The sequence below is a fragment of the Psilocybe cubensis genome, chromosome 1 (assembly GCF_017499595.1).
Source record: "Psilocybe cubensis strain MGC-MH-2018 chromosome 1, whole genome shotgun sequence".
Classification (NCBI taxonomy): Eukaryota; Fungi; Basidiomycota; class Agaricomycetes; order Agaricales; family Agrocybaceae; genus Psilocybe; species Psilocybe cubensis.
The window spans coordinates 3,939,079-3,962,444 of NC_062999.1; the positions used below are offsets into that span (position 1 = coordinate 3,939,079).

At 45.3% G+C, this 23,366-nt stretch overlaps 7 protein-coding genes across 7 annotated transcripts; all 7 read right to left on the reverse strand.

The window, feature by feature from the left end:
- Window positions 1-1,345: 1,345 nt before the first annotated feature.
- Window positions 1,346-2,185, reverse strand: JR316_0001335 (uncharacterized protein; the record flags this gene model as incomplete). The annotated part of the gene is made up of 3 exons (XM_047887144.1): window positions 1,346-1,555; window positions 1,683-1,781; window positions 1,979-2,185. The coding sequence occupies 3 exons, from the start codon at window positions 2,183-2,185 to the stop codon at window positions 1,346-1,348; spliced, it is 516 nt and encodes a 171-aa protein (XP_047754890.1).
- Window positions 2,186-3,136: 951 nt separating this feature from the next.
- JR316_0001336 (Cullin-associated NEDD8-dissociated protein 1) lies at window positions 3,137-7,688 on the reverse strand (the record flags this gene model as incomplete). The annotated part of the gene is made up of 17 exons (XM_047887145.1): window positions 3,137-3,523; window positions 3,583-3,798; window positions 3,854-4,000; window positions 4,058-4,225; window positions 4,283-4,386; window positions 4,440-4,534; window positions 4,591-4,661; window positions 4,716-5,142; window positions 5,200-6,249; window positions 6,301-6,383; window positions 6,432-6,527; window positions 6,585-6,995; window positions 7,046-7,143; window positions 7,197-7,309; window positions 7,360-7,509; window positions 7,565-7,590; window positions 7,650-7,688. 17 exons carry the CDS (start codon window positions 7,686-7,688, stop codon window positions 3,137-3,139), a joined length of 3,681 nt encoding a protein of 1,226 aa, XP_047754891.1.
- Window positions 7,689-8,274: 586 nt separating this feature from the next.
- On the reverse strand, window positions 8,275-10,409 carry JR316_0001337 (uncharacterized protein; the record flags this gene model as incomplete). The annotated part of the gene is made up of 5 exons (XM_047887146.1): window positions 8,275-8,488; window positions 8,547-9,079; window positions 9,133-9,331; window positions 9,425-9,480; window positions 9,528-10,409. 5 exons carry the CDS (start codon window positions 10,407-10,409, stop codon window positions 8,275-8,277), a joined length of 1,884 nt encoding a protein of 627 aa, XP_047754892.1.
- Window positions 10,410-10,721: 312 nt separating this feature from the next.
- Window positions 10,722-13,243, reverse strand: JR316_0001338 (uncharacterized protein; the record flags this gene model as incomplete). Its single annotated transcript, XM_047887147.1, has 5 exons — window positions 10,722-10,998; window positions 11,060-11,586; window positions 11,660-11,730; window positions 11,785-11,983; window positions 12,050-13,243. The coding sequence occupies 5 exons, from the start codon at window positions 13,241-13,243 to the stop codon at window positions 10,722-10,724; spliced, it is 2,268 nt and encodes a 755-aa protein (XP_047754893.1).
- A 1,431-nt stretch (window positions 13,244-14,674) lies between these two features.
- JR316_0001339 (uncharacterized protein) lies at window positions 14,675-16,822 on the reverse strand (the record flags this gene model as incomplete). The annotated part of the gene is made up of 4 exons (XM_047887148.1): window positions 14,675-14,888; window positions 14,947-15,479; window positions 15,532-15,903; window positions 15,938-16,822. 4 exons carry the CDS (start codon window positions 16,820-16,822, stop codon window positions 14,675-14,677), a joined length of 2,004 nt encoding a protein of 667 aa, XP_047754894.1.
- A 348-nt stretch (window positions 16,823-17,170) lies between these two features.
- Window positions 17,171-19,683, reverse strand: JR316_0001340 (uncharacterized protein; the record flags this gene model as incomplete). The annotated part of the gene is made up of 3 exons (XM_047887149.1): window positions 17,171-17,947; window positions 18,064-18,426; window positions 18,481-19,683. 3 exons carry the CDS (start codon window positions 19,681-19,683, stop codon window positions 17,171-17,173), a joined length of 2,343 nt encoding a protein of 780 aa, XP_047754895.1.
- Window positions 19,684-21,178: 1,495 nt separating this feature from the next.
- JR316_0001341 (uncharacterized protein) lies at window positions 21,179-23,316 on the reverse strand (the record flags this gene model as incomplete). The annotated part of the gene is made up of 4 exons (XM_047887150.1): window positions 21,179-21,392; window positions 21,451-21,983; window positions 22,035-22,382; window positions 22,435-23,316. The coding sequence occupies 4 exons, from the start codon at window positions 23,314-23,316 to the stop codon at window positions 21,179-21,181; spliced, it is 1,977 nt and encodes a 658-aa protein (XP_047754896.1).
- Window positions 23,317-23,366: the final 50 nt, after the last annotated feature.

The window sequence follows — 23,366 nt, forward strand, 5'->3', positions numbered from 1 at the left end:
CTTCTCCTAAACGTTTGTCACTGCTAACGGCCCTCCGCCTTTTTTTTACCCTTTTTTTCCATCCGTAACGACCACGATCGAAATTTTCTTTTTTTCTTTCTTTTTGAGCCCAGCAGACATAATTTCAATCAACACAAATTAATAACGCTGCTGCTATGCTTCAGAATCCAGCCTCAATTACTCAAGATTTCATCGTGCATCCCGCAATAATGTCACCTCGATGCTCGGTTCTCGATCTCGTCAATCAATGCACGTTAATCCGTCGTTGGCGTTCTTCACTTAGTTTTTTGGTTTTACGCGGTTCCGTAATTATTTTTTTTGTTTGTCATTTTCCTGTTTTCCACTTCTTCTCGAGAGGTCCACTCCCTCAATGTCGTGTCGTGTCGTGTCGTGTCGTGCCGCTTCCCCTATCTCTCCTCCCCTCCATCAATGAGCTCACTCGCTCCCACCGCACCTTATTTCCTTTCGGCTTCGATCTTCGATTTCGAGCCTTCCATCCGCTCACCCACCCCACCCCACCCCACCCACACATGAATGGAATATAATTACAGTTACCTTTCCTTTTTTTGATTCTCGTTTTTTTTTCTTTTTTTCGTGTCCGTGTCCGAGTCTGTGATCGTGTTCGTGTCGTGGAGCCCGCCCCTCGCCCTCGCATATATACAAATGTAGTGTACATAATTGGAGAGATTATTGCGATTCGGTGTGTGCGAGTGTGTGCTCTGTGTTCTGCGCTCTGTGTTCTGTTGTGCACTCCCCGTTTTAGTCTTCGTCCTTGATATGGTTCTGGAATCTGGATGAACGTCGAGGGAATCTTTGATTTGATTTGATTTTGTTGCGCCACACATGCTTGATTTTGGCTTGATTTAGAATTCAACCTTCCTCTTCCGAGCAGCGAGGCAATTTCGTATTGGACATTTTGGGACTTTGTATACAGTCAGCTCGGACAAAAACATGGATTATGACCATTTGACATTGACGATGTGATGAAATAAATGTAGTATCAACTACATACATATTCTAGATTTTCTACGCAACACTCCTTTTCCGATGTGATGTGAGGTTGTGAACCCGGAATTATAGAATTACATGATTATGAGACGGACGGGCGGATTGCAAGTGCGACGGCTATGATGAATGATGCATGATGATGATGATGATGATTTGGGTGTTGTACAGTAGGGCTACATGTAAGATGTGATGTAAGGTATCAAATGGGAGTCGAGGCTCATGCTCAGGCTCGGTGAGAGAGAATGACTGGAAAGCAATGTAAAGAAAGCGGTCAGCGGAAAGCGAAAGAAAGGCAGGCAGCATGCTTGAATCTTGAAGCTTGACTGCGAACACGGTATCAGTCGACATATGAGCTATCCGAGGGATCAGAGAGCGCCTCGGTCCCATCATCGTCATCAGTAGTGTCACCGTCGATCAAGCCTTCCTGGATCATGCTCCGTCGCACCGCTTTGGTGTCCAGCTTGATGTCCCCGTTCGTCGGCGCAAAGTATTTGCGCAGGTGCAGCTTGTCGCCAAACTTGACTGGGTAAAACAGACCTTCTTTGCTCTGTATAACGAAAAAAACGTGGTGGTGTCAATTATAAAAGTTTGTAAATTGAATTCCAAGCCAAAAATAAGCGCCCGACTTATTTGGGTGCGGTGCGGTGGATTGGAAGAAGGGATGGTGTACTTACATAGCGCGTCCGGCCTGCTCGGATGAGCGAGGGCCCTCCAGATACTTTCCCGTAGACCCACTTGGCGCCCTTTGTACGGACCCAAACTAGATCCTGGTCCTGCAAGAAAAAAGAAACACAAAAGAAAACGTATAATGAGCTTTTTGTTTCTTATTCAACTCATAGTAGCGGTAGCAAGCATCACACAGCGGGAAAACACAGAGTAAAAAAGAGTCGGACGCTTCCCGATCTCGGATTCGGAAGCGCATGCATGATGGTGCGTGTGTGTGAATTAAATAATAAGCACGAATACGGACCTTGAACGGGTACTCATCCTCGTCGTCCAGCTCACGTTCGTCTTCGTTGTTATTCACAGCATTGCGTGCTTTTAGCGCCTCACTCCAGGCTTTCACCTGCGCTTCACTAATACTGTGCAGTTTGGTCGACCTACTCGACTTGGTTGTTCTATTCACAAGGGAGGAGCTAGTAGTAGTAGCTGTACGGCGAGCGGTGGCGACGGGCATTGGGAGATGGGTCAGTTGTATTGTTTCAAAGGTTGTATAGTAGTAGGTAATAGGGTAGCGAAGGGCAAGACAGTCGGGGAGGAGGGTATCAGGTCAATCAGATCAAGATGTTTAGTTCAAAGGCAATAAGAGAAGCGAGGGAACCCAAAAACAGGACGATTGTGGAAATCTTTAATCAAAACGTACTCGGGGGATGATCAAAAGGGCGAACCCCCCTTTATATGATCAGAGGGGCTGTGTGCCACATGTCAGCCTACGGGTCTTTGTGTTGTGTCAGAATGTGTCATTCAATTTCGGGAAGGTTGCTTGGACCAGTCATTGTCCAGGAATTGTGCCATCATCGTCATTTGTCGCCCAAACAAGAAAAGACAAATGCTCCCTTTGGTTTTCTCACCCATATGCAATGCATGTAATCCCTTTGACGCCGCAAAGTACTGTCCTACTTCAGTTGTCCTAGTAATCATATTTGTATGTCCATTTCAAGGCAAAGTTATAGTGCCACGACATTGCCTCGTTCTCACCCATCGATAACGTCTCTTACGGAAATGACTCTCGTCAACGACCGCTGCCAGCCAACCTACGTACCACTGGACACGTGGTTGCCACAGTCGGAATTCAAGAATTCTCGCCAACCTTCCGTTAGCCTGCAGAGTATTTTGGGGACCAAAAAAAGGCCAAGCTGCCCATGGTACGGACCAGTGGTACGCCTATAACTCCTTACAAGGCGGACCTTCGGGATGTTTAAATAAGACATCCAATTATGAAATGCAAGTAAACCTGGAATTGTTTATTGTGTCAGCATACACCTGTACCAGATTTTACTCACAAAAACACGGTGAAAGTAAAGCAATGATATTGAACAATGAATGAGTACAGGTTTATATACAGTGTTGTTGAGGCAAGACGCAGAAAGGTAATCGAGTAGGGGTCACATACAAAAAAACTAGTCGATCATTGTTGTCCAACGAGCTCTTTGAATTCGGATCCCCAGGTAGGGTTCCTCCTGACGTCTTCGACAAGCGCATCGAATTTCGGGCTCACACCAGCACCTATCTTGCTCAGAGCAGCAACGGCGCGCAGGGCACTCCGCTGGAGCTCTGCGGCACGCTCCAGATCCTGCTTAACGGTATCTTTCGTGACAGTTGCGCCCTTCATGGTCTTTTCCAGCTGTGGAGTTGCTTCTTCCAGACGCTGGGAGACGGCGGCAGGTGCGACTTGGGATAGGCGGAATAGCATCATATGTGAGATGACCTTGATCTCATCAGAGTCGTCCGCGAGTCCAGGAATGACACGCTCGAGGAATTCATGGAGGTTGAGTTTGGCAAGACATGTGTCGAGCTTCAGAAAAAATGTGTCCTTAGAAGCTGGCAAATAACGGTATAAGGAAATGAACATACCAAGGTATACATCGTCTCGTAAGCGGTCTTCCTGGTATCCAGGCCGTCATCGACCTTGTGGGTCCATGGACCCATCTGCACTGTCCTGATCAATGTAGGGTCGACAACGGTTTCCTTGTAGAGGTTAGGAAGAAGCGAAGCCAGGTGATCCCTGATGAGATGAGGCTTGGTGCGTGCAGCCGAATTCAATGTCGATAGCGCGAGGCGACGAACAATCTAAAAGCATACATTCATTGAAGAAAGCCGGAAAATTGGAGCCAAATACACTAACCAAATTCTCGTCAATCATGAGTGACAAGAAATCAACCAACAGGGGTGAAAATATTTCATCGAATGATTGAGATGTGTCTGCGAAAGTGTATCGTATAGCCGACACGACAGTTGCACGCGTATCCGGGTTTTTATCTTTGACCCGTGCCTAGTGAGAGTGGTCAATAATCACTGGATGAAGTTTGAAAATAACCCAAACCCTTACATGAAGTTGAGGAAGGTATCGAGAAGGATCGGTGGTGGCCAGCTTTCCTAAGCAGGCTGCCGCGACATTGCGTGTCGACTCTTCGGCATTTTGAGAGTTTTCAAAGAGAGGTCTCCAGAGAAGTTCAGCAACACCTTCCAACTGCCCATGCGAACAATGAGTAACGACCTGTAATGGGTTTTGTCAATTTAAACACCCTCTCTATAGAGACAAACTGAAAACTACCTCTTTAGCGGCATGCAGCGCCAACAACCGTCTCTTGGAGTCGTTTTCGACCATCTTGACAATGACGGGCAAAAATTGTTGTAAATTACCAATCGCAATGTTACCTACATAGCCATCAGCTAGCTGCTCGATTTATTGAAAACTTATTCATTCTAACCTGCGGCAAAGGCTGCTGCTGCTCGTTGTTCTTCCTGGTCAGACGCAAAATGATCGATTACGAGAACAAAGATATCTCTCTGGGGTGCCATATCACTGCAGGAAGGAAGGGTCAACGGAGATAGTAGCACAGAGTAACGAAATAGAATTACATAAACCGTCCAAGTTCTCCAATGATGAGTAGGCTGAGGATGACCAAAGAAGGTTTGGCTTTCGTCGAAGGCTGAAAGCAGACAATTATCAGAACTCCATATCAACGTGTTCGGTATGAACGAACCTTGAGATATTTGGAATATTCAGCGATGGTCCCAGCCGCAACACCGATCGAGCTCTTGACGACTTGGGCAATACATTTCGCGACATTCGAAGGGCTGCTCTCGGCCTTGGGTGCCTTTTCGGCTGAAATGACAAGATTGGGAACAATGTGGGTTGCGATTTGGTGGTCGGCTTGAACCAGTGCGGAGAAGAATCGGAAGAGAGACTCCAAAGCTGCGCCAGACACCAAAGGAGAGTGGGCGACAGCGTAGATGTCAGTCAAGAGGTCGTGTTCCACTTCTGGGAAGGTCAACGTCGGAGAAAGCTCTAACAGAAGAGCAATTGTTGTCAACGCCTGAGAAAGCAAAGAAATGTCGGCAGTTGAGACATAGGTCTTGATTTGAGGAATAAGAGTTGAAGGAAGCTCAGAAGGAACCCCGGATTGGTATCTGTTAGGAATAAAAGGATCAGATAAACCAGGGGAAAGAGCCATTACTGAAGCATACCCTTTTAGCAATACATCTAAAGCACCGAAAACCTCGACCTTTCCTGCCTTCCCGCTCTTCCTCAGTAGACCCATAAGGTACGCAACACACCGGTTGGTCCAATCATCTCCTACCCTGACGTTTGCAGTGGCAACCTTGGTGATGACAGTCACAGCATTGTCTGTCTTGCCTGTAGTCCTGCAAATGTATTCCCACTCCTTCTTATCCTTGGAGTTTGCAACATCGGTGGCACAAATCCAGATATCAGCAATGCAATCTTCTGCGCAGGTTCGAATTTCTGCATCAGTGTCATGGCTGCTCAATCTGCCAATCGCCTGGTCATAGAGAGCAACAGTCCAGTCGTTTGCTTTTAGAGGTTTTAAAGAGTTCAGCAAAGCGGAAAATACACGGAATGACTCGGATGTGATTCTTGGGTGCCTCTCACCCAAAGAACGCAGCAGAACAGGAGTAAGAGTGGAAAGAGAAGCAGAGAAAACGCTTGGAGGATGGCTAGAGAAAAATAGTGCAAGGAAAGAAAGGCAGGTAAGGTGCAGAGTAGACGTAGAAGTGGTTGGAGCTTGTGACAAAACGGATTTAGAAGTCGTGACGATCAACGATACTTGAGTGGTCAATGACCCAGGCAGAACTGTCAACAAGGCTTGCAAAAGTCCAAAGCCGGCCTGCAGCACAGCAGGCGAAGTTTTTGGAGACTTTATTTGGCCCAGTAAAGCCTTAGATAGGGCAGGAACCTGTGATTTGAGTAGGGTGTACGGAGTTTCCTCCGTATCCATAGGGGCGTCGGTATCACGTTTTCTCTTTCCACGAGGCGAAGATTCGTCCTTATAGTCGGGAAGTCCACCATATAGAGTCGTCTGCGTCAACAAAACGACATACGTGGCCCATATTTCGAGCCGGACAGTCTCTTCACGGTCGCCGAATCGTGATATGAGCACAGGAGAAATGTCTCTGTATGTGCGTGTCAGACGGTCTGGGCGGGTGCCAATGACAGCAGAAAGTAATTTAGTGGCTGATCGACGGATTTTGTATGACGTGTCCTCATCGTCCGAATATCTTTGCAAATGGAAATTAGTGTGAATGAAATATTCAAAAAATATAACGCACTCATCGAGATCTTCCTCGTCGTCATCCTCTTCAGGGTCTGCCATTTCTTCGTCTTCATCAGCTTCATCGTCGCCGGCATAATTCTACACGATGGTGAGATTTCATGTGTACAAAATTAATTTCAGACATACTGGGTCGTATTTAATAAATTTATTTCCGACTTCGACAATGGAGGGCAAGTATAAATCGATTTCAGTAGGACATCTCAATACTAATGCCTCAAGGGCCTGTGAAAAGCATGTCAGAGGTTGTTAATAACTTGATCTTCGGTTTCTAGTTCTTACTTGAAGTGAACCCTCCCTCAATTCGTCATCCGCTTTGTCGACAGCTTGAAGAATCCCAGGCACAATTCTATCGAGGGCAGGAGCAATTTGACCCGGAGAATTCCTCGCTACAGCAGCAACCAGTTGTACAGTTGTCCTTTGTTTGTCAAGGCTAGCCGATGGGGTAAGATTAGGTAGGACATCTGATTTCAAAAGCTCGGTAAAGTGGGCAGGATGTGAGATAGGGATGAACTGCGAAAGAGTGATGATGGCGCGTTTCCTGACCACAGGTCTTTGATGAGATAACAGAGGAGCAAGAACTTTCAAAGGTGCCTTTGCTTGAGTGACGGCAGAAATATGATTGGGGAATCGACTGATGAGGATCGACAGGATTGATAAAGTCTCAACGAGTGCTTCGGGAGGTGTCCATGACTAACCGATGAATTCAGTCGTACTTGAATGGAATGTGGGATAACTCTTACATTTTGGATCTGCAATAGAAGTTTGGGCGTCAACTTGGCACAAGCTGTTGCAGCTATCTTTCCATCAGGAGGAAGTTCGGCAGTGATAGTTTTCAAAGCTGATTCTCGTGGTTAGCGCGTTTTCAGCTGGTAAAGCGCATTATATGCCCACCAAGTCCAGATATATCGCGCAGTTCTTCATCTTTGCCGCTTGAAAAGTCGATGAGTTTATCCACAACCAATTCCATCTGAACCTGTCGAAGGATCTTGATCAACTGCCCTAGACTAAGAATTGTCATTTTTTAGTATATATAGTAACAATGAGGGCTACAAACCATTTAACAGCCTGATTCTTGACTTCGGAGATCTTGTCTTCCACCAAAGACAAAACCTGATTCAACACCTTGTTCTCCACGGCTTCATCGCCTGCAAATGAAGCTGGATCCTGCCTGATCTCTGTCATAAGATCGTTTAGCCCCATGAACCTGTAAAATATAGATCAGATCTGTAAACTGCGCGTTCCTTGAAGGCCGTATCTACCGAAAATCCTGGTCTGGGGATTGCATCTGTGATATTCCAAGAACAAAGCATAAGTGTTGCGTCCAGAGATTGAGTCAGAATATACCTTTTCAATCAGGCTATTCATTAGATATAACTTCGTCATTTTTACTAAGCAGGTATCGAAGCGAATATAACAAAAATGAGGGGTGGAGCTTTGGAGAAAAGCAGAGGCATTGAAGCGCCGAAAGCGCACACTAATATCGTTACATCGTAAGTAGTCACGTGTTCTAATTTGGTCAATCAGGGGTCACCATTCTGAGTCGACTAGCAACCTGTAATGTTTCTCAAAACTTTAGTTTCAAGCGTTGGACTCAGAGTTGAACAATACGTTTTTGTAGTTAGAATAATTCCAATATCGCAGCCATGTGTTACCTAAGAACGCTAAATTGCATGCACATTCGATCTACTGATTGTCCGTGCCATCCCTGAGGTGTCTTGCTATGATTTTCATCAACAAACCCATCACACTAGACTGTGAATCGATCGATAGCGATGAGCAATGCGCAACTTGGTGGTAAAGAGTAGTAGTGTCTTGCGGCGGGATGCGATTCTGAGAGCAAATCCAAGATGTGCATTGAAGAAACTAAGACTCGAGAGCGTCAGGGAAGCGGAAACTAACAAAGAGGTCGTACAATTGGAATTTAAATCGAATAAAGATAATCGAAAGATGATCAAAACCATGGCAAAAATCAGTAATGATGGAGCCAGAAATAAGTTCCTTCAAGAACATCATTGAGCCGTGTAATCTCGGCGGAAAGGCTGTCTGGACTGTGCCACTCTGCACAGTCAAAGTCAATGATATATACTTTACCGTTCGAGTCGATCGTCAGATTGTCTGCTCGAATATCACAATGCCGAATGTCCGCTCGGTGTATACTTTCCAGTGCTCTTGTAAACGCTTCCCTGGAATTATCAACTCATTTAGTGTCACCCTGAAAAAAGGGGGAACGGGTTTGCCTACCTTTCTCCTTGAGTAGTGGTTACCTGCTCTGCAAATTTCCCCGTTCGCTCAATTTCCCGCTGTCGAAGAGTCTTCCCTCCGTCGGCCATCAAAAGTGCCATTGTATTGGACTCTGCGTCGTAAAACAGGCCATGTACATCAAGAACCCCTTCTATGTCGCTTGACCGGGACATACGGCAATATATTTCGAATTCAGCTTTAAGCTTGCTCTGCTGTTCCTCCGAAAACGCCAACTTCACGGCAAGATTTTCCCTCAGAATAGCACCCGACGATAGGACGACTTCCGCCTGAGCAGGGTGAACGACACCTACTGCACCATGGCCGAGTGGCGCCAGTAATTTGAGTGTAATGTATTCCTTGTCGTTAAACTTCTTCTGCGTATAGACGTCCTTCGTCCAATCTGTGCTCTCGGTAGGCGAATAGCGCTTGCATGACTCCCCTATTCGTCTGAACGAAGAGGGTACCGATGATGAAAATACGCCGTAGTCGAGACTAACAAGAGCGAGCTTGCGATGAGCCAGGTGCTTTGCAATCTAACCAGCTTAATTAAAATAAACAGTGGGACACTCGAGTCGGTGAAGCTTACTGAATCGTGAACCTCGGATGGGACACTGGGAGCCTCACTTAATCGGCGTCGTTTTGAGGGAGGACGTTCGAGCCCTTCGACGCGATCTGAGGAGCGTTTCACAGATTTTGATGCGGGAAACTCGCCTGGAGTCTCTCCTGCCTTCATCCGTTCCAACGCATCTTGAAGAATCGCAATGTGAAGCCCGATGTGGAGCTTCCTATAGTAGGGATTCTGTATATTAACGGTGTCGATTACACCAGATAAATACAATGTCTGCGTGGCCCTGTGTCTAATACCTATCCGTTCATACCGGCCACAGTGAAGAACCATGTAGGTAGTGTCGTGAATTGCCGCCTGCGTCCAGGCCTTGAGAAGATATCAACAAAAATTCAAAATGAGGATACTATGCTTACACATTGTAGGAAATGCTTCAAGTCGGGCCTATATCGTGCACGCTGTATAGTGGATGAAGGGATAACATATTTTCCTACTTTGGTGATACTGATCCTCTGGGACGATGTTTTGCTTGAGCTACGTTTGGGCAAAGTACTCATTCGAACGAGTCTGCTGGTAAGTGATTGGCCGTCGGGGGGTAGATTCGTACGAGTCAAAATTCTGTAGCCAATCGTTCGAGATGTTTCCCATTTGAATTCCATCCCTGTTGTTATATTCTGGAACACCTTCATGAATGGGCTGACCATGGGGAAGATATGCCACATGGCCAGTCTAGGGTGTCTGTCTAAGAGTGTATTCAAGGTTTCCATAGTCGACCGAGACAGCTTTCCATCGAGTCCATTGTCCAAGGAGATCCCCCCTTCCGGATCTTTGGTGATTGACAAAGAACTTTCCGCCATAAAACTGCCACTGTGCTCATGATCTACGAACTCAATGATTGACGGCCAAATCTTGATATGAGGATGGACGCATAACTTGGATGCAAACGCCTGAGCTATATCACCAACGTGAGTAAGGTAATACTGTCTGACCGTGCTAGCGTCTTTAAATTCGATTTCGGGTATTTCCATGTTGAAGAAAAATTTTGCGGTTGAAAACTTGTTTCCTTTTCCCAAAAACGTGTTGACTGCGATATCGCAGGATGCAGATAATGTCTGTGGAATACCAGACAGATATACGACGCGTTGTAAGGCAAAGTTGGAGGCAAGATGTCGATCATAAAATTGGAAAGGTGCCACAATGAGATCTTTAGGACGCTCCGCCTCGTCTTGGAACATGCCAGGATTATAATTAGCGTTGAAAACCTGGTTCAGAAATGATTGAACTCCTCTGGATGCCATTGAGGTCAGTCGAGTAGACAGCGAGTTTAGAAGTTATTGGCGGCACCAGTACAAAACGTTGAACAATGCTCAACCAATCCCAGTCAAGGCGTGAATTTCAAACACGATCATCTGACCTTGGTTTGTTTATTCACTAATGCTATTTTTAGCTATCGTTATGTTTGTTCTTGGAAGAGGCAGTGGCCACTCATAGCAATTAACGGGGAACAGAATGTATATCTACGAATAATCTGCTGCTCTTCAGCGAGTAATACAGCCAAATTACGGATAAATTCATGTTATATTGTTGTGACTATACTATTAGCACTAAAATTACCCCGAATCTGTGCTATTAGATACTCCTGTCTCTATTGGCGACACTTCCTCAGATCCAACACCGGTCATGTCAGGGGAAGAAACTGCCCGTATGGCACTTTGAAAAGCATTGGCTTCATCGTTCTTAATTGCTGATGTTGCCGGGTGAGAAATATGCCCCAAGCTAATAACAGATACTTTACGCCCCTCGTTCATGACGATATGATCGTTCATGATATTCCCGATTGAAATATTCAGATTGTGAAAGCTATCTAACGCAGTGAGATATGAATCCCTAAAAATGATGATTAGTCCCAATTGGATGCCAATGTGCAGAAAAACGCGTGTGTGCGTACTTGAAGCGCTTGCAATGTGCTGCTGTTTCCAACGTGACGGGCTTTCCTCCGCTTTCCAGTATCAAAAACCTGTGATTTGGGAGTTTCGGATATTCAAATAATCCGTAGACTTGAACAATAGCGCCAACCCCTTTTGTGCGAAGATCCATGTAGTTGTTGTATTCCACCTCTAGCATCTTGGATAGTGGGGCATTTCGCGTCAGCTTGAGATATAATGGTTTAGAGTAGTATTTTGCAGCATTCATGGAGTGTTCTTCAACCAGGCCCAAGTAAACCACAAAAACCTTCTTGTCAAGCTGGGGCTCATAATTGAAGTCAAGGAATAGGCGCCCAGTTCGTTTGGGTTCACCAGTGGCGTCACAGTGAGAGCCGCGTTTTTGTAGATGCCATGTCCTGACGCCAAATGGGCCCCCGAGGCGCCCAGAAATGGAATTATCGTGAAATCGAATCGGAATTTCTGAGCATTTTTCAAAAAGCGAAATGATAGCCTGCATGTAGGAGCGTGCAATGTTCCTCGCGTCAGTCATCTAACAAATTGCTTCTAACAATTAGGTACTTTACCTGGTCATGATTTTGCGGGTGTGTTTGTCCTGAACAAACCTTGGTGTATAACTCTGCCACAAGGTTTGTTTTAACATAAAAAGGTAGTTTGTCCACGTTTATCCGGTACCCTGGTGATACTTCAGTCACAGGCAATGACAGCATAGATTCCAACTGTCGCGCACGGTCCAAAGCGTCGTTAAAGCCTAACAAAATGCAAGCCACTAAGATTTTTGAGTGTGTTATACTTGAATTGGAGGTGCATTTGATCATGGGTGATAAGTATAAGGTCTGTTTCGCCCGGTCCCGGATGGCAACAAACTCCTCATTACCAGATGAAAAAATAGCCACCGACGCATCTTCAACTACGAGTTGAGTCCAAATCTGTTTGGGATCAAGTCGGAATCCAATTTTCAAATGACATTCAGAAATGAAAGATATTATACTCACCTGTTGGCAGGCATACACTGAATTCTGTTTCGGAGCCCTTGACGATTTGTCCGAGTCTGGTTTGAAACGTTTAGAGGGCAGTTCTCGACTGCGCGCATCTTCTATGATCTGTAGAATGATATTCGAGTCAGGACTAGTGGGTCTTCCAGTCGTCTGCAACCTTCCATTAACCCGATGAGCGTTGGAAGAAGCCCGGCAAGTGGTTGACTTTTCGTTGTCGTCCGTCCTTTCTTCGCATGTTGACCAGGGAAATCTGCCTTCCAGACGATGCAGGTCTTCGAAAATATGAGGCGCGGCAACAAGACTTTTAAATTCGATGGTAACAAAAACGTCGAGGAGATATTTGCGAAGCAACTTCCAATCTGATTTCTGCTTGACAGTCAGGTGTTGCCCACCCGTTTTAGGGTCGATTGAAATTAGCACATCAGCGATACCCTCTTGTCGCTCAACCTTATTGGGCTTCTTCATACTGAAGATATCCTCCCAACTCTTTTTGAATAGAAGGCCAGAAGCCACCTGCAAGCAAGACTTATTTGACAGTATATACTGGTCAACCAGTTGGTCTTCGTTTTGGACTGGTCGAGGACGCTGTTGCTCGTTGTCTGAATTTGGAGGAGGACCAGCAGTGTGAAGATAGTCGGCACTCTCTTGAATGATATCATCGCAGTATTGGGAAAGAGCAGTAGGAAGGGTATCAAGGACAACCACTTCATTTAGTCGAAGGTCAGGATGAAGATGCTGATCAAACGGGTGGAATGGTCGCGTTTTAGTGGATGGAACGTGATTGATGTCCTTTCTAAATTGCTTGGAAGGGCGTTGAAAAAATTTGTGGATCGGTGAACTCTTGGAGACGCCCTTGGAGTTCAATGCCTGTCCAGAGTTGGCTTGCTTGTGGGATCTTTTTAGAGACTTTCGTTGCACGGGAGACAATGCTGCGGTAGCATCACGTCGCGTCCTTGAGGTGGGGCCTCCCCGACCGTGAGGTATATCAGTCCTTGCAGAATGCTGATCGCTGACAGATGGGCAGGTGTCGGAAGGCTGCCCAGGGTGGTCATTGTCAACAGGTATCGACAGCGAGTCTAGTCGTGTACCCTCCTCCAGTAGGGAGTGAGCTCTTTCGTCAAGAGAATTGTTCGATGTTCGAAGTCTAGCAGAAGACCTGGTAGGTGCTTGCCTTTCCTTTCCTTTGGGCATTTGGCGAAGCGAGGTGAGCGTAGGGAATGGTTCGAATGTGCAGAACGCAATGAAATTTCATTCTGAATTTATATCTTCAGGTCCACTGGGTAGTGAGGATAATTGCTCTCATTGTTTATGAGCATTATTCATAATTGGGCGTTCTTCCAGATACAATTCCCTTGACAATCTAGGACTTCTTCGACTGACATGACATCGGAAAATATGTCTGTACTCATCGGCTACTACAAAAAGACAAAAAACAAAGTCGCCTTGGCACTGTGATTAGATGTAAGTTGTATTTAAAATACCCTCAAATCTCAGGCTGTCTTTACACATTGTTGTAGTACAATTGTGCCATTACCCATGTTTGTTAGTCTCCTCGTTACCGTTTCTTTCTATGTTGACAAGGTAGTGATAAAATGATACTGCATAGAATTTCTGTCGATTGATAATTAGCTTATTGTGCACCGTTGATCAATGATACCAGGTAGGAATGAGAAAGTGAACTAAAAATAGAGAGAAGACGTTGAGGTCAATTGTCTCTCATTTTCAGGAAGTTTGGTACAAAAAGATAGGCTGGAGTATTGTGTAATACGTTTACAGCTGCAGATCCATATATGTAGATTGTGTATCATTTACCTTTAAGTATGTTACGTTTTTTTAGTGTTTTGAGCGAACCAAATTCGAGCGCTTAGTCGCACTGGTGAACATGGCAAGGATATTATCACCGTGATCACACCAAATTTGCCCAGTTGCACCTTCCGATTGTCCAGACTTATACTAGTTGTATTTCAGAGAGTAAACGGAGTCAGTAAAATGGTTTTAACTTGGGAGTTTTCAGACCGTCTTCACAAATTGTTATTCATTTATCGTTAGATGAGCTTTATCAGGCGTCTCCATAAAGGCTTTGAAATAGGCGCTTCAGTGGATTTCCGTATCACGGGAGCATACATTCTTGGTTTTTGGAGTTCGAGAGGCTACCCATCCCAACTTATATCCCAAGTATTCTGTGAGGAAAATCAGCAATTACATATTAGCGCCACCTAGACCCTTAACCAGCATGAGTATGTTATTCAGTGAGTTTGAGGTTGGCCTTGTCAGCTTACCTGATCCATCATGTTCAATTGCTTGAGAAGGTTAGGCAAATGAGTATGTAATTTTTGAGCAAATCGGGCACATCACACGACAAAAATTGCAAACCTGTATAATCATACAAAGGAGCAGAGCATACGACAAAAGTACCTCGAACCTCCCAACTGGCCTGTGAAAACCTGTCTCATGCTGCGGGGGCACATGCATGGCTATGCGAGCAAAGACAAGATGTACGTTTGCATGAAGAGACTAAGACTGGAGAGTATGCGAGAGGCGAAAAACTGAACAGAGAAGTCGTATAACTGGAATGGAAATCGAATAAAGATAAGGAAAATATGATCAAAACTATGGGAAGAATCAGTAATGAAGGCGCCGGATATAATTTCCTTCAAGAACTTCATTCAGCCTCGATATCTCGTCAGAAAGGCTGTCTGGACTGTGCCACTCTGCACAGTCAAAGTCAATGATATATACTTTACCGTCCGAGTCGATCATCAAATTGTCTGCTCGAATATCACAATGCCGAATGCCCGCTCGGTGTATACTTTCCAGTGCCCTTGTAAACGCTTCCCTGGAATTATCAACTCATTTAGTGTCACCCTGAAAAAAGGGGGAGCGGATTTGCCTACCTTTCTTCCTGAGTAGTCGTTACCTGCTCTGCAAATTTCCCCGTTCGCTCAATTTCCCGCTGTCGAAGAGTCTTCCCTCCGTCGGCCATCAAAAATGCCATTGTATTGGACTCTGCGTCGTAAAACAGGCCATGTACATCAAGAACCCCTTCGATATCGCTTAATCGGGACATACGGCAGTACATCTCAAATTCGGCTCTAAGCTTGCTTTGCTGCTCTTCTGAAAACGCCAGTTTCACGACCAGATTACCCTTCACGACAACCCCTGATGATAGCACGACTTCCGCCTGGGCAGGATGAACGACGCCTACTGCACCACGGCCGAGTGGCGCCTGTAATTTGAGCGTAAAGTATTCCTGGTCCCGGAACTTCTTCTGCGCAAAGACATCTTTTGTCCAATCTGTGCTCTCGTTACGCGAATCCCGTATGCATGATTCTCCTATTCGTCTGAACGAAGAGGGAACCGACGATAAAAACACGTCGTAGTCGAGACTGATAAGAGCGAGCTTGCGATGGACCAGGTCCTTGGCAATCTAGCCAGTCAAATTAAACGAATAATGGGATACTAGAGTCAATGAAGCTTACTGAATTGTGAACCGCGGGTGGAACACTGGACGCCTTGCTTGATCGCCGCCGCTTTGGAGGACGTTCAAGCCCTTCTACGCGATCTGAAGAACGTTTCAGTGATTTTGATGCGGGAAGCTTGCTCGATGTGCTCGGTATCTCTGAGGCCTTCATTCGTTCCAATGCATCTTGGAAAATCGCAATGTGAAGCCCAATGTGGAGCTTCCTATAACGAGGATTCTGTATGTTGACAGTGTCAATTACACCAGACAAATACAATGTCTGTGAAGCCCTGTGTCGAATCCCGATCCGTTCATAGCGACCACAATGAAGGATGATGTAGGTAGTGTCATGGATTGCCGCTTGAGTCCAGGCCTTGGAAGATATCAACGACTACAAACATTCGAGATGAACATGCAACGCCTACACATTGCAGATAATGTTTAAAATCAGGTCGATATCGCGAACGTTGCACAGTTGATGGAGGGGTAACGTATCTTCCGACTTTAGCGATGGTTGACCTCTCTAGCTTGTTTTTTTTCAAGCTCCTCCTACGCGAAGTGCCTGAACGACTGAGCTTGTTAGAAAGCGATTTGGCGTCGGTGGGAGGCAATGTATGGGTTAAAAATCGATAACCTTCCGTATGCGAGTTCTCCCACTTGAATTCAGACCCTGTTGAAATTCTATGGAGCATTGTTGTAAATGGGCTAACCATGGGAAAGACGTGCCATATAGCCAGTGAGGGGTGGTTGGTTAAGATTGCGTTTAATGTCTTTGTAGTCGAGGGTGATAGTTTTCCCTTGAGTTCATCCTCCAAAAAGACCCCTCCTTCAGGGTCCATAGTAACGGTTAAACAACTCTCCGATATGTAGCTTGCGCCAATGTAGTTATCAATCACGTTTTCCAAGATTGACGGCCAACTCTTTACATGGGGATGAACGCATAGCTTAGATGCAAATGCCTGTGCTATAGGGCCAATATGAGTGCGGTAATAATCTCTGACCGTCTCAGAGTCCATAAATTTGATGTTGGGTAATTTCATGTTGAAAAAGGATTCGCCGGTTGAGAATTTATTTCTGTTTGCCAAAAAGGTGTTTACTGCGGCATCACAGGTTGCAGATAGTGCCTCAGGAATATTAGGAAGGTATACAACGCGTTGTAATGCAAAGTTGGAGGCAATATGTCGATCATAGAATTGGAAAGGTGCCACAATTAGATCTTTTGGTAGTTCCGCCCCGTCTTGGATTATGTCGGGATTGTAATTGGCATTGAAAACCTGGTATAGAAAAGACTGGACTTCACTAGGTGTCATCGAGGTTCGGCGAGTAGACAGCGAGTTAAGAAGTTGTTGGAGGCACTAGGACAAGGCGTTGAACAATGCAGCTTAACCAATGCCAGGCGATGGTGGGAATTCAAACACGATCATCTGACCTTGTCCATAATGCTATTTTTAGTGGCGACGAATTTTAACAGTAATATAGAGTAATTTTGGGGCAACCAGACCCAAGTCTGCATCCTACAACATTGTAAATTTTAATTGTCAAATTTATCATGGCTACTTATGCTATTGGGTTTCCTGAAACTTAGAAACTTGCAATGTGGTGCCTGCATCGAATAATACGGTTAAATTCATGTTGTTTTATTGTCACTACCAGTAAAATTACCCCTCGGACTCCGAGCTAGATACCGCATTCCCAGTTGGCAATGCTTCCTTAGTAGTGGTAATGTCAAAGGAAGGAAATGCTCGTATAGCATTGTGAAATGCTTTGACTTCATCCCTCTTAACTGATGATGTCGCGGGCTGGGAAACATGAGCCAAACTAACAACAAATACATCACGTTCCTTGTTCATGACGATGTGATCGTTCATAATGTTTCCAATCGAAATATCCACGTCATGAAAGCTGTTCAACGCAGCGAGATATGAACCCCTAGAAACAATGGTTAGTGCCAATCGGATGACAGCAGAACGAGTGTGTGCGCACTTGAAGCGCTTGCAATGCGCTGTTGTTTCCAAAGTGACCGGCTTTCCTCCACTTTCTAGTATCAGAAACCTGTGATTTGGGAGATCGGGATTTTCGAATAATCCGTATACCTGAACAATGGCGCGAACGCCTTTCGCGCGAAGATCCGCGTAGTTGTCGTGTTCCACCTCTAGCATCTTGGATAGGGGCGCATTTCGCGTAAGCTTCATAAATAACGGTTTAGAATAGTATTTTGGAGCATTTCGAGGCTCTTCTTCGACAAGGCCCAGGTAAACCACAAAGACTTTCTTGTCAAGCTGGGACTCATAGTTGAAATCAAGAAATAAGCGTCCACTTGGTTCAGGTTCAAGGTCAACGGCGTCACGGTGAGAGCCGCGTTTCTGCAAGTGCCACGTTGTTGCACCAGGTGGACCCCCGAGGCGTTCGGAAATCGAACTATCGTGAAATCGAATCTGAATGTCTGAGCAATTTTCAAAAAGCGAAATAATGACCTGCAGCACAGAAGTGTGCAATGTTTCCATTATTTGCGTCAGTACCAACGAATTCCTTCTGAAAATGAGATACTTACCTGGTCATAATTCTGTGGGTGTGTTTGTTCTGAACGAACCTTATTGAATAACTCTGCCGTCAGGTTTTTTTTAACATAAAAAGGCAGTCTATCCACGTTTATCCGGTATCCTGGTGATACTTCACTCCCAGGTACGGTCGACATCGCCTCCAACTGTCGAGCACGTTCTAAAGCATCGTTAAAGCCTAATAAAATGCAAGCCACCAGAATTTTTGAGTGCGTTATACTTGAATTTGAGGTGCATTTAATCATGGGTGATAAGTATAATGTCTGTTTTCCCCGGTCCCGGATGGCGACAAACTCCTCGTTGCCAGATGAAAAGATCGCCACCGAGGCATCTTCAACCACGAGTTGAGTCCAAATCTGTTAGGATTCAGATGTCAAATGCTACCTGGAAATGACTGATGACATGCTTACCTGTTGGCAGGCATAAACTGAATCCTGTTTCGCAGCGGTCTTCGACAAATTGTCCAAGTCTGCTTTCAAACGTTTTGGAGGCCGTTCTTGACTACGCGCATCTTCTATGAGCTGTAGAATGATACTTGAGTCAGGACTAGTGGGTCGCCCCGTCGTCTGTAGCCTTCCATTGACTCGATGAGCGTTGCCAGCAGAAGCCCGGCAAGTGGTTGACTTTTCGTTGTCGTCCGTCCTTTCTTGACATGTTGACCATGGAAATTTTCCTTCCAGACGAAGTAGGTCTTCGAAGATATGAGGCGCAGCGACAAGACTTTTGAATTCAAGAGTAACAAAAACGTCCAGGAGATATTTGCGAAGCAACTTCAAATCTGATCTGTGCTTGGCGGTCAGGTGTTTCCCACCCGTTTCAGGGTCAATTGAAATTAGCACATCAGCAATACCTTCCTGCCTCTCAACCTTGTTGGGCTTTGTCATGTTGAAGATGTCCTCCCAACCCTTTTTAAATAGAAGACCAGAAGCTACCTGCAAGCAAGCTTGATTTGACTTTATATACTCGTTAACCAGTGCTTCCTCGTTTCTGACGGCATTAGGTTGCGAGGGAGCATCCGGAAGCGGACCTGCTGTGCGAAGATAGTCGGCATTCTCTTCAATAATATCATCGCAGTACTGGGAAAGAATAGTCGGAAGTGTGTCAAGAACAACTACCTCGTTCAATCGAAGGTCGGGATGAAGATGCTGATCGAACGGGTGGAATGGTCGGGTTTTGGTGGATGGGACGTGCTTTATGTTCTTTCTGAATTCCTTAGAAGGCTGTTGAAAAAATTTATGGATAGGTGAACTCGCTGCGGACGCGAAGACGCCCTTGGTGCCCGATGTTTGGCCAGAGTTGGCTTGCTTGTGGGATCTTTTCATAGACTTTCGTTGCACAGGAGATAATGTTGCGGTAGTATTACGTCGCGTCCTTGAGGCGGAGCCTTCCCGACCCTGAGGTATATCAGTCCTTGCTGTAGAGTGTAGCTCGCTGACAGACGGACTGGTGCCGGAAGACAGTCCGGAGTGACCATTGTCTACAGGAATCGTCGATGAGTTTAGTCTTGTACCCTCCTCAGGTAGGGAGTGAGCGCTTTCGTCAAGAGACTTGTTCGAAGTTTGAAGTCTAGCAGAAGACCTGGTAGGTGCTTGTCGAGCCTTTCCTTTGGACATTTGGTGTAATGAGGCGGTAGGGAATGTTTCGAATGCTTAGAATGCAATGTAAATTCATTCTGAATTTATATACTCAGTTCCAGGGTGATAAAGATAATTGCTCTCCTCGTTTATGAGCATTATTCACAATTGGGCGTCCTTCCAGATACCATTCCCTTGACGATCCGGGAGTTCTTCGACTGACTTGACATCGGAAAAATGTCTGCACTCATCGGCTGCTACAAAAAGACAAAAAAACAAAGTGTCCTTGGCAATGTGACGACTAAATGTAAGTTGTATTTAAAGATATCCTCAAATCTCAGGCTGTCATTACACATTATTGTAGTACAATTACAATTGTGTGTAGTATCCCTGTTTGTTGGTCGCCTCGTTACCGTTTTTCTACGCTGACACGGTAATGATAAAACTATACTGCGATACCGTATAGTTTCCCCTCTGATTGATGATTAGCTTATTGTGCAACCTGTTACACAAATACCGAAAGCAGCGGTAAGAATTATTACATACAAAAGGGTGAAAGTGAACTAAAAATAGATATAAAGCGCTAAAAGTCAATTGTCTCTCAATGCCAGGAAGTTCAGTACCGAAAAATGGGCTGGAATGTTGTGTAACACATTGATAGCTGAGATATATATCTGTGAGTATGTTGCTTATGATTTGCTTTTAAGTGTGTTACGTTTTTTTAGTGTTTTGAGCAAAACAAATTTGAGCGCTTAGTGTCACTGGTGAACATGCCAAGGATATTATCACTGTGATCACACCGAAATTTGCCCAGATGCACCGTTCAATTGTCCATACTTATACAAACCGCATTTAGAGTAAACGAAGTCAGTAAAATAGTTTTAACTTTGGGAGGTTTCTGACCGTCTTCACAAATTGTTATTCATTTTATCGTTAGATGAACTTTATCAGGCGAGTCCATAAAGGCCTTGAAATAGGCGCTTCAGTGGATTTCCGTATCACGGGAGTATACATCCTTAATTTTTGGAGTTCGAGAGGCTGCCCATCCCAGCTCGTATCCCAAGTATTTTGTGGAGAGAATCATCAAATTACTTAATAGCGCTAGGCCCCTTTACCAGCATGAGAATGTACATTCAGTGAGTTTGAGGTTGGCCTTGTCAGCTTACCTGTTCAGCTTAATCATTCTTTGGATGATCCAGCATGTTCAATTGCTTGAGAAGGTTAGGCAAATGAGTATGTAATTTTTGAGCAAATCGGGCGCATCACACGACAAAAATTGCAAACCTGTACTTAATCATGCAAAGGAGCAGAGCATACGACAATAGTACCTCGAACCTCCCAACTGGGCAGTGAAAACCTGTCCCGTGCTGCGGGGGCACATGCATGATTATTCGAGCAAAGGCGAGATGTACGTTTGCATGAAGAGACTAAGACTGGAGAGTATGTGAGAGGCAAAAACTCAACAGAGAAGTCGTATAACTAGAATGTAAATTGAATAAAGATAAGGAAAATATGATCAAAACTATGGGAAGAATCAGTAATGAAGGCGCTGGATATAGTTTCCTTCAAGAACTTCATTCAGCCGTGATGTCTCGTCAGAAAGGCTGTCTGGACTGTGCCACTCCGCACAGTCAAAGTCAATGATATATACTTTACCGTCCGAGTCGATCGTCAGATTGTCTGCTCGAATATCACAATGTCGAATATCCGCTTGGTGTATACTTTCCAGTGCCCTTGTAAACGCTTCCCTGGAATTATCAACTCATTAAGTGTCACCCTGCGAAAAGGAGGACCGAATTTACCTACCTTTCTTCTTGAGTAGTGGTTACCTGCTCTGCGAATTTCCCCGTTCGTTCAATTTCTCGCTGTCGAAGGGTCTTCCCTCCGTCGGCCATCAAGAGTGCCATTACATTGGACTCTACATCGTAGAACAAACCATGCACATCAAGGACCCCTTTGATGCTGCTTAATCGAGACATACGGCAGTACATCTCAAATTCAGCTTTAAGCTTGCTCTGCTGCTCTTCTGAAAACGCCAGTTTCACGACCAAACTACCCTTCACAACAACCCCCGATGATAGCATAACTTCCGTCTGGGCAGGGTGAACGACGCCAACTGCACCGCGGCCGAGTGGCGCCAGTAATTTGAGTGTAATGTATTCCTTGTCGTTGAACTTCTTCTGCGTATAGACGTCCTTCGTCCAATCTGTGCTCTCGGTAGGCAAATCGCGCTTGCATGACTCCCCTATTCGTCTGAACGAAGAGGGCACCGATGATGAAAATACGCCGTAGTCGAGACTAACAAGAGCGAGCTTGCGATGAACTAGATGCTTTGCAATCTAACAGCATAATTAAATGAACCGCGGGACACTGGAATTAATGAAGCTTACTGAATCGTGAACCTCAGTTGCAACACTGGGCACCTTGCTTGATCGCTGCCGCTTTGGAGGAGGCCGCTCGAGCCCTTCAACGCCATCCGAAGAGCGTTTCACAGCTTTGGAAGCAGGGGGTATACTTGATGTCTCTGAGGCCTTCATTCGTTCCAATGCATCTTGAAAAATTGCAATGTGAAGCCCAATGTGGAGTTTCCTATAACAAGGATCCTGTATGCTGACTGTGTCGATTACACCTGATAAATAAAGTGTCTGCGTCGCCCTGTGTCGAATCCCAATCCGTTCATAACGACCACAATGAAGGATGATGTAGGTAGTGTCATGGATTGACGCTTGTGTCCAGGCCTTGGAAGATATCAGCAACTACAAACATTCGAGATCAATATGCGACGCCTACACATTGCAGGTAATGTTTAAAATCAGGTCGATATCGCGAACGTTGCACAGTTGATGGAGGGGTAACGTATTTTCCGACTTTTGCGATGGTTGACCTGTCTAGCTTGTTTTTTTTTAAGCTCCTATGCGAAGTGCCTGAACGACTGAGCTTGTTAGAAAGCGATTTGGCGTCAGTGGGAGGTAATGTTTGAGTTAAAAATCGATAGCCTCCGGTATGCGACGTCTCCCACTTGAATTCTGTCCCTGCTGAAATACTTTGAAGTATTGTTGTAAATGGGCTAACCATGGGAAAGACGTGCCACATAGCTAGTGTGGGGTGGTTGGTTAAGAGCGCGTTCAATGTTTTGATAGTCGGTTGAGTCAGTTTACCCTTGAGTTTGTTGCTTAAGAAGACCCCCCCTTTAGGATCTCTAGTGATGGTTAAAATACTTTCCGACATGTAACTTGCGCCAATGTGGTCATGAAACATGAACTCCAAGATTGATGGCCAGGTTTTGACGTGAGGATGAACGCATAGCTTAGACGTAAATGCCTGTGCTATAGGGCCTATATGAATGCGGTAATATTGTCTGACCGTCCTAGCGTCCGTGAATTCGATTTCGGGTATTTCCATCTTGAAAGAGTATTCGTCGGTTGAGAATTTGTTCCCGTTTGCCCAAAAAGTGTTGACTGCAATGTCACAGGTTGCAGATAACACTTGAGGAATGTCAGAGAGACATACAACGCGTTGTAAGGCAAAATTGGAGGCAACATGGCGATCATAGAAATTGAAAGGTGCCACAATCGGATCTTTAGGACGCTCCGCCTCGTCCGGGATTATATCAAGATTGTAATTCGCGTTGAAAACCTGGTTCAGAAATGGCTGAACTCTACTGGGTAACATCGAGGTCCGTTGAGTAGGTAGAGAGTCGAAAAGTTGTTGGAGGCACCAGT